Source organism: Branchiostoma lanceolatum, chromosome 1 (genome assembly GCF_035083965.1).
Source record: "Branchiostoma lanceolatum isolate klBraLanc5 chromosome 1, klBraLanc5.hap2, whole genome shotgun sequence".
Taxonomy (NCBI): Eukaryota; Metazoa; Chordata; class Leptocardii; order Amphioxiformes; family Branchiostomatidae; genus Branchiostoma; species Branchiostoma lanceolatum.
In genome coordinates, this window is record NC_089722.1 from 14,998,599 (window position 1) to 15,016,051 (window position 17,453).

Sequence of the window (17,453 nt, forward strand, 5' to 3'; positions counted from 1 at the left end):
TGACATTCTGTGCTTTATGGTACACTGGTGAAACCGAAATTGGATAAAGACTTGCCGTTTCACATTGTCCCCGCAGGGCTTCAGATATGCTGAGTGAAGCATATTCTAGCAGCCCAGGAAGACACGTTATAATTTTGTACATAACAGGCGACAATATAAATCTGGAAGGACACTCTAAATTCAGAAAACTTTAATGTCTATAAGAATGATGTATAAAAAATTGTTAGTATTCAGGCAACAATTAGATGTCTCCAGGGACATTGGGCAGTTATTTAGTCTGCAGAATTCTGAGGAAAATTTGCAGAATTTTTGCAGAATTCTGCGGGACTTTTGCAGAATTCTGCTGTTTTTTGCAGATTTCTGCAGAATTTTTTTTAGAAATCTGATGAATTTTTGCAGAATTTCTGAGAATGCCAGCAAAAAGTCTAGGAACCTCAGACAGAATTTAGGCAAACTGTATATCATATGGAATAAAAGATGTTTCAATTTTAGTTATCGGTATTCTGCATCATGTTGTAAAGGCATCAAGTATCAGATAATGCTATTGTATTCACAAAAAATGATTTCTCATGGTTTTCCAGATTTAGAATTTCTTTCTGTATATATTGCCGCCTGTCAAATGCAAGCAAAGTATGGAAACGTTATACACAGAAGGTGAAACACCATCATTGATCTGGAAAAAATATAGATACAAGACAACGCTTCTTGGATCACGACCAGTAACGTATTGACAACTGAAACATATATTTTCTACCTGAAAGCGCACGTAACATCAATTACACAACTCACGGGAGTGATATGTATTTTAAATTGTGAGCCATTCGATAACAAATCAGGGGAAATACCATATAGATGTCTGCCATTATGTTACACTGATCACAATTTACATATTCTTTTCAAAGAAGTCGGAAGAATGATAGGTTCGATGGATTGCAGCAATAGGGGTCACAGCCATGGGAATTACACAAAAACATAAACGTCAATACTTTGCTCAACCATGCACGTTTTGATGGAACATAACAGCCTTCCCTGTTACAACGTGCGCATTGATAAATGGGCACCCTCTTTCAACGCGCCATTCGTAAAAATGGCGACCTCGTTTCATCATTTATCTTCATCAAAATGGGAAACTCACACTCGCATATTTTAGCTCGTCCATCAACGTGTCTTAAAGGCCATTACGCGTCCAAGTCCTCGATCATGATGATCGGTATTAATGTTGGAAGGCGACGCGTTGTTTCGTGGGGAGAATACCCCCAGGACGTCTCTTTCTGTAGTTCATATCATGTGTCTATCATACAACACATCACCCTGCCACTAATGGATGGTATACTATAGATTTTAGCTCGCCTTACTCGTCATATCAAAATGTTTTCCTTGGTAGTAGCATGGCACTTCTTCTAAAGACGTCATCTACCGAGTTTTCACAGAAATGCAGTTGTTGTTGTTTTGTTTTTGCTACAAGCTTGCAAGTGGGGTGAAGATTGTTGCTTTCGCCGACGGCCATTAAAACAAACAGATGTCTCATCACGGGTTGTAGCTTTAAAAGCAGGATTTTAGGGCATTTCTTTTCTGTCGGACTCAATGTCATCCACCCTCTCGTGACGATCATTCGTGATTTGACAATTTTCCATGACGTCAACATTTCTGGACGTTCGCTTCTTGCCTGTGCTGTCTTTTATTGTAGTAGGAATTGCGCAGAATGTAAATGTCCTCGTCGCGAAGCTTGTCTCTTTCTGCAGACGAATGGTCGTATCCCGCATCATTGCTACCTGCAAAATACAAATTCGTACACAACGTACCACTGTTAAACATTTCACGGAAAGCACAGTTGAACATCTACAAAATTATTAACTGGTGGAATGCTCATGGTAAGAGAAATGATATTGATATATTCATACGAGTATGGAAAGCTAATAATGATAAAGCCCTTTGAATGAACAATGAAGAAAGTAACTTAAACTAGAGTTCCACGACCTCATACCTTCGCCGACTGATGTTAGCCTTTTCGAGTGAAAGCTTATCACTCAGTATGTAAATAAGGTCCTCGATTGCATGAATTTCAAGTGATCCTTTTCTCTACACAAAACGCAGCATTAAAGTAAAATCTTAGAAAAGAGGGCCATTGTAGCATTTCCTCATATATTATGTAAATGAGGCCATCATGATTTATGTCTGATAACGTCCAAATTTGATTATCTCCCAAACGCCACAAGAATGAAATCCCATCATTTACCACTCTGGAATTATAGTATTTTGTCATAAATTATGCAAATTAGGTATTCGTTTGCATAATTGATATCTATCAATATTCCTCTCTTTCTCAGTTACATGTCACGTGTTTGACTACAATGGAATGCAAGGGTTTGTATACTTTTTCACATCACAGATCCTGATTTGCATGATTCTTATAAGATCATGTAAATCATCACTCAAACTATGTACATTCCTACAAATCATGACGATCCGTCATCACCTTCTTGAGTTACTAGTATTCTCTTTCAAAGTTTAAAACAAACCCATACCTATACCTACACAAGTTCTCCCAAGAGTTATAAAAATAATCACTGTAAGAATATTTTTGCTTAATTGGTATCATAACTTTTTTCTTTACTACAGAAAATAAGGCAATTTGTTGGCAATGTATTTGCTTCAATTATGCCCTTATTTTCATAGTTGACATATCAATCAGTTTTTATCAAACCTATACCTTCCAACAGGATAGGTATAGGTTAGATCGTAAGGCTGCTGTGTTTAAATGCCCGTGTGACCTCCCTGACCCCAAAACAGAGCCCTGCACCAGGCAAGTAAAGTATCACATGTGTCCAGGAACGTCTCACAGGGAGCCTGCGCTGGTTAACTAGGTCACCTGTCAGTGCAGTTTAACCTGAATATATAGACTTAAAAATAGCAAATTGAAAGGGAATTGTAGACATTTCCTTATAAATTATGTTAAAGAGGCCTTGTCATGTATGATTTTTGTCTGATATTGTTCACCTTTACTTAGCTTCCTAATGATACAAGAATGAAATTCCAATCATTTACTATTGTAGTATTTTCAATTAGTATTTTCTCATTAATTATGCAAAATAGGTAGCTATTAGCATTATTGGTATCTATCGATACCTCTCTCTTTTTCAGCTATATATGTCACATGTTTGAGAGTCCTATTTTGAAAGGCAGCAGATTTATAAACTTTCCTTGCTAAGTATGCAAATTAGCTCCTAATTTGCATAATGAATATTTAATTATGTAAATCATTAATTGAGCTATCTACATACCATAAATCAAGACGATCCGTTGACCATAAGTCTAGTTATTCATGTCCAAAGGTCAAAACAAATAAATTAAAAACACCCGCTGCAGCTTCAAACGTGCACAACTTACTTCATGTGGCATGGACTATCTACCACACAAAAATCATGACCGTAGCACTTGCAGAAAATTCGACCTCAAACTTTGAAGCTACACTGCAGTACCCAAAGTACCCGCTAGGAGGCCCATCATCGAACTTGATCTTTCCCTTTAATAAATCTACCTATTCACTAAATATCATGCACAACCATCAACAGCTTCTCGAGTTATCCTGTCAACAAACAAATACGCATACATAAACAGCCCACTGCAGTACCGCAGGAAAATGCCAGGTGACCCATTTTTGAACTTGAGCTTCGTTTTCACAATCTCTACGTACCCACCAAAAATCATGCAGATCCATCATCAATACGTTGAGTTATGTTGTCTACATACAAACACACTAACAAAAAAAGTCCACTGGAGCACTTTAGGAAAACGCCAGGTTAACCATTTTCGAACTTGACCTTTGTTTCCACAACCGCCACTTACCTACCAAAAATCAGCAAGATCCGTCAAAGTCCTCTCGACTTATGATCTCGACATACATACGGACCCACTTTACAGCTGGCTTAACCGATAACATAACCTTACCGCGAATGCATACATTCCCGGCGAAGGTAATGAATTGCCAAATAAAGGTAATCTATGTTAATGTAATGTGCTTGTGTCTTGTTTGTTTAGAACAAAAATGCGTTTAAAACATAGTTTGTCTGATAAGAACAAATCCGAATTATCTTTTTTTTTTCTTATACTTTTAGTTCCAAAATTAGGTTGGCCACCTAAGGATTGAATCAATTAAATATATATCAACTGTTTGCCTTGTTTGACAAACATAAGATTTATCCTCAATTAGTTGATTGGTGATTTTCTTCCCTTTACCAATGAATAAAAGAGAACGCCATTTGATATAGCAACGATGCAAAGGTCACGCTCTCTGACAATGTTGATAAGCTGGAATATGACGAATTTCCTTTGCATTAATGATAACATCGAATGTTGTAGCTGTCATCCTTTTCTGATGCCATTAGGGTATTTCCCAGAGGTCGTTGGTATTAATAGAAGCCGCTGTGTGGCGCTCCAATATATCAGGGGAATTGTAGCTATTTTTCCACGTTTTTCTTTCGAAGGTGCGTTCACCGGTAGCTTTAAATACTTAAATCCACATGTTGCAGTATGAACTTCATGTAAAACAATATTTTTGCACAATCCAGAAAAGATAATATTGAACAAACAGAAGTACATTTTCGCCTGTCAAACTGTTAGTAGAATTAGTAGCGCCATGGGACGAGTATAACCTTTAAAATAATTGCCATAATTGACGAATGAGAACCATTCGTCCGCGACAGCCATTGCATTGCCCCTATAATGTTGTTGCCTAACCAGAAAATCGATCGGAATATTCAACCGTGCGAGCGGCAATTGTTTTCTAATAAACCTGGCGTTCATTGTACCGTGGTGGCCTTCTACAAGTAATAAACGTTGATTTCAAAGTAATGTGCAATATCTAATGAACGGACAAGATGTGACGATGCTAAGTTGGTGTAAATGCCTCACTTCTTAGCTTAAAGTATTATAGTACTGTCCGTTGCTTATGGGGTTTGTTTGCGCGTGAATGATAAAAGTGGAGGATAACAAGACACATGGAAGAAAACGCAAAAAAAGCATGGCCACAGAACATCAAATGAAGTAATAAGCAGAAATGAACGTCCAGAATAGCTTATGATATGAATCTGTTACATGTTATTCAAACCACACGCGATCAGATTAAGAATGCAACGATTTCACATTGTACGTATGTCATTTTGGTTAAACCTAAATGGGTACTCTATATTGCTTACATCAGTAACAAATTGAAATTCACTTATACAGTCAATTTGAAAATTTAGATGAATATTGAAAAATACATAGAAACTTATGGATTTAAAACGTGAATTCTAATTGTGGGAATTTCTCATCCTTTCCATGCGGTAAGCATTAATGCAAATCATAGTCGAAATCCCATAACATGTCGAAATGACAACTTCACAGCGATTCCAAAAGAAGCCCTCTAAATCCCCGAGCTATTCTAAAGAAAAGCCAAGCAACTGTCAGGTAATACACCCGGAGTGAAGCTCCAATCTAAAGCCAATCTTACCGCCTTCTATTTCTATCCACTGATATGAGCCATACTTACTGGAGTAGGATAGACCGGATGTGTATGGAGACTTGTCTACTTTTGGAGGAGGCCGGGGTCTGGGTGTTTTGTCGAAGTGTTGCAACTCTATTACATTCCTTTGATTTAAAGTATCCGCCTTCTTGCTGTGTCTGAAATTAGACCGATGAATTAGATCACCATTGTGCTTACAAAGTGCGTTTTCCAGTGCATTTATTCTACGACAAATGGTATCGCTTTCCAAGCTAATTGTCTAAAATTCGATGTACCGTGCTCAGATGTCAATATGGCGCTAGAGAAACCAATTGTTATCAGTCGTGACTCTTTCTGCATGCACATCAGATGTCATCGACTGATAAGAGTGTATTGAACTGCCAGTACTAGTGGTTCTTACTACTGTTGTCTCATCAAATCTAGAAAGAAGGACGAGAGGCTAAGAGGTTGCAAGGTGTGTTTTCCGATAGTATGTTCTTATCACCGATGACTTACATGACTGGGTAGTCCATGGTAGATCTGCCACTTATGCAGTAGGCCAGCGATTCGGTTGGTTTCGAAGATTTCTCTGTAAAGATGATTATACAGATTACGTAAAAACGCATTAAAGCTGTTACTTATCCTGCGTATACATCAGGAATCCCTTATTATTATCATAAGGTCGTTCATAAGAGAAAAATAAACACAGAGAATGATAAAGTTTTCTTACGCCAGACCGAATAAAGATATAGTTCAGTCTTTTTCGTCGCGTCTTCAATAAATACCTATTAGTAAGCTCGAAAACTTTACAATCATACGTCATTCTCTAACTTAAGTATAGTATTACGCTCTTTCAGTAACATAAGAACAGTGGATATTTTCCCAAGATAGAACTATCCTGCCAATTAATACCATGGGGAATTCTAAAGTCCCACTTCAACGCTGACAAAGGCCTAGCAATCTATCAGGCTTCGACAACTCTGCCAAGTAAAAAACTCTTAAGCGTTTTCAAATCCTCCCATTACCAATTTTCCGCCAACTCTAAACCACCCATAGATTAACTATAAAACAAGGTCTACCAAAAGGATTAACCGATCACAATCTCCATTATGTTTGGTCCAAAAATATGAGCAAATGTACGGAGAGTCATACTTTTCTTCTTATCTCGTCCGATCCAGCCTTTCCGGATGCTGAGTGCGACGATAGCGGCAATAGCGAGTAACATCCCCACGGCTGCAGAGCCAGCGATCACTCCAACTACTGCAACTGCTGAGCCTGAAGATGGGGACAAGATAAAGGCCTGAAGATGAGGACAAGATAAGAAGTTGCACCACCTGGGACAGGGAATTTTAGATTTGTTACCTTCGGCAAAGAAGGTTATGTTTTTGTATGTGGATGAACAACATATGTGATAACTCGAAAAGGTCTGTATGGCTTGTCATGATATTTGATATGTGGGTAGGTCTTAATGAGACCTCAAAATAATCACATTTTGGGCCCCCTAGCGGATTTCAATGGTTCTGCATTCTGCAGAGGAACTTCCAGTTTTGATGTCCTGTGTTCTGGACAAGCTATGGTCACGATTTTTGTTTAGTAGATATATAATTACAATAGCTCTTTTTTTCATTTTCCGTCATATGTAACCAGGGTAGCGCAACTCAGCTGCTTTGCTGTAGGCCCCTGGGTAACAATTAACACGAAGTAGTATACGTACAATTACATACAAACCAAAAAACAACAAACAGCAAATATACGTAATGATAGTAACCATAACGATTTTCATAACAATAACTAGATGATAGGCATAGTCCAGTTCGTCCCAGTGGGTCGTTATTGTGAGGTCAGACCAAGTTTTACATCTGGTTTTAAAACTGTGCATATATATGTTGCAATTGGCCACTCTGTGTTCTAGATTGTTACTAAATTCCAAAGTTTTGTACAAATTTTAATGATCTTGACTACTTGCAAAATACCTGACCATGTGCAAACGCTGTCTGTAAGTAGCGTTTTGTCTTGAATTTGTACATTTCTTTTAAATGTCATTCCTTGTCAGATAACTATCAGCAAACCCAAGTAATGGGGCAACCAATGATAGACGAAAGACAAAGTAAATCTCGAAATGCCACACCTGTAACTGAGACCCTGAACTCCTTCTGGTCCGAGCCAAACTTGTTGATGGCCTGACAAGTGTAGTCCCCCACGTGAGCGTTCATGGCCGATTTTATGGTCAGCTCGCTTCTTATGGCGTTCTCAACGATGGTCTTGACTTCGACGTCTCCTGTCCTGCCGCCGTCGTAGCGCCGTTCGTCGCCGCTGGGTCCCGTCCAGAGCCAGGTGATCTTGTCGGGCGGGGGGTCGGCTAGGATCGTACAGCTCAGCCGCACGGAGTCGCCTCCCGTGACCGACACGGCGGAGGAGTCGCTCAGGACTTCCGGTCTACCTTGGATGGAAACAGACGGTCACATTCACGAAAAGTGATTACAATATCAGTAATAAAGATATATCAATAGACTCCAAATTAACCGCTGTGCATAATGCTAATTAATAAATCTAATTCATGAATCCCTATACATATAGGTCACAATTATACATGTATGTAGCATGGACCTAGTAAAACTAAATGTCCCAAATATAATGTAGTAAATAATAGTCACTACAAAGTTAACTTAAACAGTTTCTTACAATGTTTTTATACTGAAATAATCACGTCTTGCAAAGCTTATAAGGTCTGCAACATGAAATGACTTAAGAAGATAACATACGTCGTACAGCGACGAAACATTGATTTCATAATTGGATTATGATGCCAAATGCCAACGTATGATTAAAGACAATAAAACACACAAAACGTAAAATAGTTGGTTCTTTATCTATGAAATTCCTTGAGGCAAATCTTTAGTCGCTCAGTAGTCATTCAGTGGTCGTGGTTATACATCTGCTGCAGACAAAAACGCGAACAAAAGAAACATCATATTGAAATGTAAAAGTTTGATAGTACCTATGACATTGATGAAGGTGCCTCTCCTGACTTCCCTGAACCCCTCGCTCCGGGCGATGCACTCGTAAAACCCTTCCTCTAAGTACCCCACATCTGAGAGGGTCATGGGGTTGTTGAAGAACATGTTGACATCTTTTCGTCTCCATTTGACCTGAGGCTTTGGGTTTCCTTCCGCTTGACAGTCCATGGAGAATACTCCTTGTCCGTAGATGACGCTTTGCTCTTTGGGAAAGCTGGGTCTAATGTACGGGGGATCTGGGCAAGAGATGAATGTGTTAAACTATGGATTGTAAAACAACGACTAATGGAAATGTGTATTACCAAAAAAGCCATGTCGAAGATAGCATACCTATACAGTAATGCATATAGGGAATACCATCTTCAGCCTCATTTTGGTGCAGACGCTGAAACGGTTCAGAGGTTGGAAGGATATCTATTCAAGAGAAAACTTTTCCATGTACTCAAAAGGCAAAGACTAATTAGTAAAATAGATAAAAGATAATGTTCTTTCAATGACTCAGATAATCACAATTAATGAAATTCGAATTGTGCCTTGTCAAACTGCGAGCAACAACAAGCTAAGGATGTTAAAAGAAATGATTATTAGCACCCTGCAATGTACATGAACTCCGTCAGGGACAATGGTAAAAGCTAGCTAGCTTGAAAACCAACGGCTCTAAAACAAAAGCGGTAACCTAATCAACATAAGAAGTCTTAGATAACTATACTCTTACATTTGACGTCCAGCGCCATGGTCCCTAACCCGTCTGGTTTAACCCCGTTGATCGCCCTGCATTGGTAGGTTCCTCTGTCGTTACGGGTAACGTTGGTCAATGTTAGCAGAGTGCCACTGTAAAGACATCGCAAGAAATACACAGAAATATGTTTGTTAACGTTGATCACGGCAAATTACGAACGATTGTGCCTTAAAATGTTTGTTGATGTCAAGCGTATTTCAAAATGTCGCAAGGCGTCGCTGTTGCAATGCCTATAGAGAGTGTGAAATGTTTGACAGTGAGGCTCGAAGCTAAACGAATCGGAACAAGTGAGTAGATACGTTTTGTACAGATTACTGTAAATACAGAAATGTTCGCGGTGGTTTTCCGTTCGCGGTTTTCGTGGTGAACTTTCAGCGCGAACTTAAAACCACCCCGAAACTTTTTACCAACCTATGACTGAAACACTACTAATGTTTCAAGCACGAACTTAAAACCACTGCGAACACTCCATTTTCTGCCTACCGCTTAATAAAAACCACGCGAACTTAAATGCATTTACAGTACTTCTACAAAGTTCCGTCCCCTACATGATACTTATTTCAAGTCAAACTTTTAGCATGTTGGAAACCACGTACCTTCCCAGCGGCCCTTCCCTTAAGTTCTTCTTAAGTTTCCACCATGATAAGGAGGCTCCAGGACTGCTGTCCACCTCACATGTGAGGTTAGCGGACTGCCCCTCTATCACAACCACAGACATCTTAGGCATCTTCACCACTGGAGGGTCTGGAGAGGGGAGAAAGAAACGGTTTAAGTTCTGTGTTACGTTTTCTACATGCTTTATTAACTTTTTTTCCTACATGATTTAGTCTACTCTACTCTGCTCTGCTCTGCTCTGCTCTACTCTACTCTACTCTACTCTACTCTACTCTACTCTACTCTACTCTACAAACTCTACTCTGCTCTGCTCTACTCTGCTCTGCTCTACTCTACTCTACTCTACTCTACTCTACTCTACTCTACTCTACTCTACTCTACTCTACTCTACTCTACTCTACTCTACTCTACTCAAATTGATTATAATAATAGATTCATGGCATTTTTAGTTGTAGTCGTATGGAAAGTCACATCAAATTGTTTTTATCTTACTAGGCAAAGTTTAACGTGCGGTATACCGTTAAATTACAATATTGCTTCATAGAAGGTCTAAAAATATGTTTGCGTATTGTTTTTCAATATTTTGAATACCTATACACATACAAAAAATTATGATTTCATTTTGAGTTGTAGATATACTGATAAGCGCAACATATTTGAATAGTCACCATTCGATGAAAATAGTAACAGCGAAATGAAATATATTTTAAAATAAATAAAAAGATCTTTTTCATCATTTTACATTAATGGTTTTTACATTTGCAGCCGAAGAACCTGCTTTAAAGTGGGATAACGTTGATTCTAGAGAAGATGATAGAGTACAGTCACATTGAATTGAATCGAGTTGAAAACCTGGCTATACTAGGCCCATGCACTTACACTGGACGCGAATTGTTACTGACGTAACCTTAGGTTGTACCACACTGGGGAACTCCTGGTCAGCGATACAGCTGAAGTTAGCCCCATTGTCCCACTTGGTCAGAAAAGAGATGACCAGGTCGAGAGAAACTCTGTTTTCTGACGGCTCCTCTGTACGTGCGGAATCGGGAATGTCCATCCTCTGTGTACCGTTGTACCAGGCTAGTTGCGGGAGAGGACTGCCCCCTACCGATCGGCACGTGAGTATCAGGCTCTTCCCAGCCGTCCGAGGATTCAGGTCGCCCAGTACAATAGGTTGCCTTGGCAGAGGTACTGCGAATATAAGTCTTCATGAATTTTAAGAATAACATAATTCTTCACTACAATAATCGTCTTCAAGATCAAACAAAATATGCGTTTAAAGATCTACATAATTCGGCAAATTGGTTCCACTATGTGTAGCCGTGGAGTGCGTTTTGTGTGAAAAATAATACGTTGCTTTCATGTTCCAAAATATGAAAGAAAGATCAAACGACATATTTCCTTTGAAGTTTTATTTCTAACTTACAGCGTCCATTTATAAAAGCCAACTGAGGTCAACCAACGTTAATTCCAGTAATTCCTGCCGCATCTCTGTAAATTTGCCAGTAGTACATTGATTGCTTCCCCCAGCTGCTGACGTATTTATACGTATAGTTGATAACCCCAATTAGATTTCGATTGAACCTGGCGTAGTGTGTGTTTTCTGCGCTTGCTCCCTGCACAAAAGATAACAGACGACTGGCTACAACGGGTCAGAAAGTAATGAATCGCACGGGGACCACAAAGTTCCCTTCCGGAAAAGCTCGTGTTCGATTTACTTCGCTCCCTTTCCAGCCATATTACAAAAGCGCATCGATTTTTTCACATAAGCCTACTAGCAGATAAATTCGCATGTAATAAAAAGATTACAAAGCCTCGCGAGTATTGTTTTGACGTCTTGGTAGGTAGTTTTCTGTAGATATATCAACGATGAACAACTCCGAACAATGGGTGGCAAAAGGCAAAATCAATAACATAACTGCTTTGCTCAAGAGAACCATTTGCTGAATCAACTGTGCAGGTTTTGAGCTCTTTACAAAGGCAGTAAACGTGATTGGGAAAAGCCTGTAAGACAAAAAGTGCATTGTTATGTGTCCCCAAACGGTAGTTATACGCGTTTTTCACATACATTGGCATTTGGCAACAGCTTGTGACTGCATATAGATGCAGTACGTACTGAGCTGGATAACAGTTAGGCTTACTTTGGGATGTCTGCGCTATATTGCTAACAAGAAAATTATACATACTTTCTCGTCAGCTAGAGCTTTCGTGGACTCCATTGTTTGGAAGCACCCCTGTTATAAACTCGGTGCTATGCATACTAATAAGGTGGAGCCTTTATCATATCATATCATCTGTATAAGAGGTTATTGCAATTGTCAATCATATGGTGCAGACCTTGATATAACAATTGATACTTGCTTATAATCAATACACTAATTTGATGTATCTAAATAGCAAAATAATGTATATGTCAATAAGGTATAAGTGAATCGATTTGGAGTCATTCGGTACCATGTTATAGCAGTATAATGCCGTTGTATTTCTTATAAGTTATACTCTGAGATTGTCTGCACAGTTGTTTTTGACACATGTACTGAAACCTGACTGCTTACCAATGACGGTGAGTTTTGCGTCCCTGGCGTCTCTGACGGAAAATACTCCACATCTGTAGCTTCCGGCGTCCCGTGGCTGAGCGTTGGTCAAGCGTAAGTTGAACTCTCCGCTCTGATTGTCCCCAACGACAGAGAACCGACGACGGAACTCCGGACCAACAACGGTTCCAGAAGAGACATGTGAAAGTTTGTCGTTCGAAGCGGACGGGTTGTACTTGTGCCAGTTGACGACGTCATCGTCTGCCAGACCGTTGAACGCACAGAACATGGTGGCGTTGTGGCCGACTAGTACCGCAGTGGAGACAGGGTAGACTCTATAGAAGGTGGAATTCGCTAAGACTGTGGAAAGAGGAGGAGTGATCAGTACACATGTCATTGAATAGTTTCATCAGGTAGGTAAGTCACTGAATAAAGACTCATATACAACTAGAGTTCCACGACCTCATACCTTCGCCAAATTATTTTAACCTTTATGACTGACGTATTATGAGTGTTTTTCATCAATTATAAATCATACCAGTTGATAATCTTCTCCACCCAAATAACAGAAGTTGTCAGAAGTATGAGCTTAACAAAGAAGGTTATGCTAACATTTATCATCAATAATGAAAATGAGGTCCTTATTAGCATAATCTAATTCAACGATGATCACATTCACATAACTCCCAAATGCCACAAGATGATGGAATTGTCATTTAGTTATGGGGTAATAGTACTTTCTCATTAATTATGCAAATTAGGTATTCATTTGCATATTTTCTATCCAGCAACATTCCTCTCTTCCTCAGTTACAAATGTCACATATTTGAAAAGTCATAACATGGAACACGGCTGGGTTTTGAAATTTCCTCATAATTTATGCAAATTAGAATTTAATTTGCATAATTATTGTCAAATATATATATATATATAATCATATCACTTAAGCTATCTACCTACCAAAAACCACATGATTCGCCAACCCCATCTTGAGTTAGTGTTTTCTCATTTATTATGCAAATGAGGTCTTCATTTGCATAATTAATATCTATTAATATTTCTCTTCGTCAGTTACATGTCACATGTTCGAGAGCTCTTTTATGAAATTCGGCGGAAGTATAAACTTTCCTCGCTAATTATGCAAATTAGATACTGATTTGCATAATAAGTATCTGATTAATATTATTTAAACCATCACTCAAGCTATGTACGTACTAAAAATTATGACCATCTATCAAGGCCTTCTTGAGTTATTCCCTTTCAAAGTTTGAAACGAAATCGGCTCCTGCAGTTAAAAAAAGCCGCTAGGTGGCCCAAACCTACATAACTTACTTTCCCTCTAAAGAGCTATCTGCCACTCTAAAATCATGACCACAGCATGTCCAGAACGCGAGATATCGAACCCGAAAGTTACCCGAACCCGCAGTACCTTAACAAGCTGCTAGGGAGCCCAAAATTGAATCATTTCCCGGTCGCATCAAGACCCACCCACATATCAAATATCAAGACAATCCATGCAGGCCTTCTCGAGTTATCCTGCTACACCCCCCCCCCCCCACACACACACAAACGCTATACGAAAACATAACCTTCTTGGCGAAGGTAACAAGTAGACCTTCCATCACGACTACCACATAATTTTGGAGGGAAATGTGTCTTGTAACTAAGAAACAGACATATAAATCATGTATAGATTAATTCCACATGACAGGAGGGCGGAAGCCAGGCTTTCTGGAAGATGACCCTAGGGTCACCAGCCTGCCAAACTGAGCTTCTTCAGCTGGTTGGTACAGTGACTAATGCTGCAATATGACACATTTTTAAACTTTTCTCGTTAATTAATGCAAAGTACTTCACCCAAAATTTAATCATCTTGAGGTTTTCCACATACCTACCAACACACCAAATATGACAACAATCCATCCAGGCGTTCTCGACTTATCGTGTTCACTAACAGACACACATCAAGCATAAAAAATAACCTTCTTGACGAAGGTAACTAACTGGGTTTTTTTCAACTGACGTTTCGGTGACCATCTGTGACCATCCTCATGGCAATTCTGACTGGTACATTTAGCATTGAAGCTATAGGTATTACTTTTGGTACCGCATCTGTAAGCAGCGACACCTATAGCTGCAGTGCAAAGCGCATCAGCCAGAATTGCACCGAGAAAGGTGACAGACGGTAACCCAAACGTTATTTGTTTATTTATGTATTTATTTATGTATTTATTCATTTATTGGTTCAGCATGTAGTTAACCGAGACGTTAATTGAGTAAAAAACTTGTTTGTGAACAAAAGGCGTAATTTTATTCAGTGCTTAGAATCGTATTATAAATCAAACTTTTTCAACCACACAAATGTATCATATGAAGTAATCATGACCTTCATTGTACCGGCCTTGAGAGACGCTTGTTGCAGCTTCTCATGATAAAATCTAATTTATGCACATGCAGACTTTTATAGCTGCAAGACTATCACAAGATAGATGCGGTTGCGATGGGAGAAAATGGCGGTTTTGAATTTTAATGTTTTCGCCACCTGGCTCCTCCACGGGCTATTTAGTATTCTCAATAGATTCCATACGCACCCTGTTACACTCGGTGGACCTGAACCTGCCTGGAATGGAATCTAAATACCATAGGTCGCCGTATGATAAGCAACCATTACGATAAGGTGCACTCTATCATACATGCTCATGAAAGGGACGTACTTAGAGAGAGATCCCGGCGTGATTAACCGTTTTTGTGCTGCCCCGTGTTGCCGTGCCTCGGTTTTCTATGATACGAAACGGTTCATTGAAAACAGGAAGAAGAGTCAGTTAAATGAAGCGTCTCTATGATGAATACAAATAGGTAATTGACATTATTTTTATGCAATTCGTGGGACAAAAGTTCTGTCGCCGAACCGTGAAGGATGTGGTAATGATTGTGTTGATAGCACAAAAAAGGTGAGCGTTACGTTCATGTAAATGGTAGTATGAGCTATTGGCACTCGTGTCAGATATGTTTTATTACACTACTGAATATGGCACCATAATAGGGAGGTAAAGCTTGGTTTTCACCAGATCGAAATGCCAAGGGACGGTAATTCAACATTTAAAGCTGTGTTAGGAGCTAGAAGTGATCCACAATAAGCTACTCCAGATGAATGTCTGGGGTATAAGAGGCAATTTGTAGTAAATTTTCCAAGGAGCGTTTTACATTCTGCCGAATGGGCTGCGCGCTTGGCTAAGTTCCTCCACTTCGTGTAAAGTTAGTAAAGGTTTGCTTGGCAGTTTCCCTCAATCTGAATGTAATACAGAAAACCAGTGTCTGCGTGTTGGAAGACGTTTAAAGTTAAGTAATTGAAATCAGTAGAACGTATGGTTGTTAATGTGCTTTGTTCCAGGCAGCAATGCAGCAATGCGACCGTAACCTTCAACGCAGTCAAACCGGATGTAAAAAAAGCACCGAACCTTAACATTTTCAAAGAGAGACTCAAATAAGTACATCAACCGCCTATTGACCATCAACTGACAACCCATTACGTTTGTTTAGTTACTTTTGCCTATTAAGTTTGATTTTATTACATGATATATTACTTCTATGTTGCTGCTCTGTATCATCATTTCCTTATGTTTATATTATGGAATATTGACCTCAAACCTCTCAAGATCATTTAATTTGTTTATTTGTTTTTGTTTAATGACTTCAGTGTTATTGGTTGACAAATTGATTTTGTTCCCGTGTGTATTCCTATGTTGAATCATTACTTTATGTTATGGCATTTATTTACTCTCCGTACCCCTATAGGCTCTCTTGGAAGGCAGCCTTTGTTTGGCTGAAGAGACTACCCATATTTCATTAGATGAATGAATGGATAGATAAAAGTTCCGACTACGAAGGCGGTGTGGATGGTTGTGTTTGTGCATCTGCAAATGTGTCAAAGTCTCGAGTCATGTTCAACCATTGCTCAACCCAATAATTACCGAATGTTAAGTAACGAAATCTACATTGACGTTATGATACATCTAACAAGTTTTTATCAACCTAACTTGCTTTCCCTGTATTGCCTTCTCCTCATGTTCCTAATATACAAGACCTCCCTTCAACAAGGAAATCCAAAGAACCTTTTAAAAAGTTGGACACCCGATTGAAAAATGGTCCAATTAGATGTGACTTGAACGACAGCACATTCTCGTTGTAAGCTAGTTGAAGAGGAGCTTTTGTGCTATTTGAAGAGGAGCCAATCTGCCGTTGATTACCTTCCACAACTCGTAAATTAGACGGTTTTGAACTGTCGTGTTGATAAGAATAGGCTTAGATTGATTGGCTAATTACAGTCAATGCTGGGGTTCGTCGTTACCAGTAGTCACTGATGTGTGGTGGTTTAAGACTCGCAGATACGTTCAAAGTAAAATTCAGAGAGACGGTAGCTTGAGGTGGAGTCTAATGAGTTTGTAGATTTGCCGCAGGACGTCTGGAAACGTCAGCAGGAAGACGGTTATGGAGTAAAAATAATTAGACCATTAGGAAAATGTTCTTCTAGTACGTTCTTATGTTTGCCGTACGATGGATGAAAGTTACGACCAGTGACTTTTCTCTCAGAACATACATGTATCTATTTCGGTAGGAGAGTTTTCTTTGGCTATAACTCATGAGGAATGAGCTGAAACTAGTTTGAGTTCCACCAGCAAAGGGACTGAAACTTTTTTGTAGTTCTATGTGCTTCATTGTCCAAATACTTCCAACGTTCTTAGTATGCAATGCAGCTTTATTCGGTAAATTAGAAGATAGACAACCACAATTGTTCATCAACGAAAGGTTATAGATTATAACTCAAAGTCAGCAAAACAAAGAATGGCTATGACAAAACTTCTACTAGTGCCTCAATCACAGAAAATGTTGCAAGCATGTCCAAATGTAACAAAAAAACAGTTTAAACCTCTTGAAATCCCACTTGACGTTTCCAAAGTTATAGCTACAGGAATAACTACAAACTTTAAGGCAACATATCTAAAATGCAGATGATAACTAAAATCAACTGCACAATAGATGAAGTTCAATACCTACACCAAATCCCT

General features: G+C 39.1%; 1 protein-coding gene across 3 annotated transcripts in view; it reads right to left on the minus strand.

The window, feature by feature from the left end:
- The window catches only part of LOC136436813 (kin of IRRE-like protein 1), a 53,893-nt gene continuing 36,440 nt past the window's right edge, over positions 1-17,453 (minus strand). For all 3 annotated transcript variants that reach the window (XM_066431167.1, XM_066431158.1, XM_066431175.1), the window contains exons 3-12: positions 12,409-12,747; positions 10,733-11,044; positions 9,835-9,982; positions 9,215-9,330; positions 8,481-8,735; positions 7,611-7,922; positions 6,635-6,757; positions 5,999-6,071; positions 5,531-5,661; positions 1-1,772 (exon numbers count right to left, since the gene is read on the minus strand). In XM_066431167.1, coding sequence (XP_066287264.1) covers positions 1,639-1,772; positions 5,531-5,661; positions 5,999-6,071; positions 6,635-6,757; positions 7,611-7,922; positions 8,481-8,735; positions 9,215-9,330; positions 9,835-9,982; positions 10,733-11,044; positions 12,409-12,747 — 1,943 coding nt within the window. In that variant the 3' untranslated portion in view covers positions 1-1,638. The remainder of the gene's footprint in view (positions 1,773-5,530; positions 5,662-5,998; positions 6,072-6,634; positions 6,758-7,610; positions 7,923-8,480; positions 8,736-9,214; positions 9,331-9,834; positions 9,983-10,732; positions 11,045-12,408; positions 12,748-17,453) is intronic.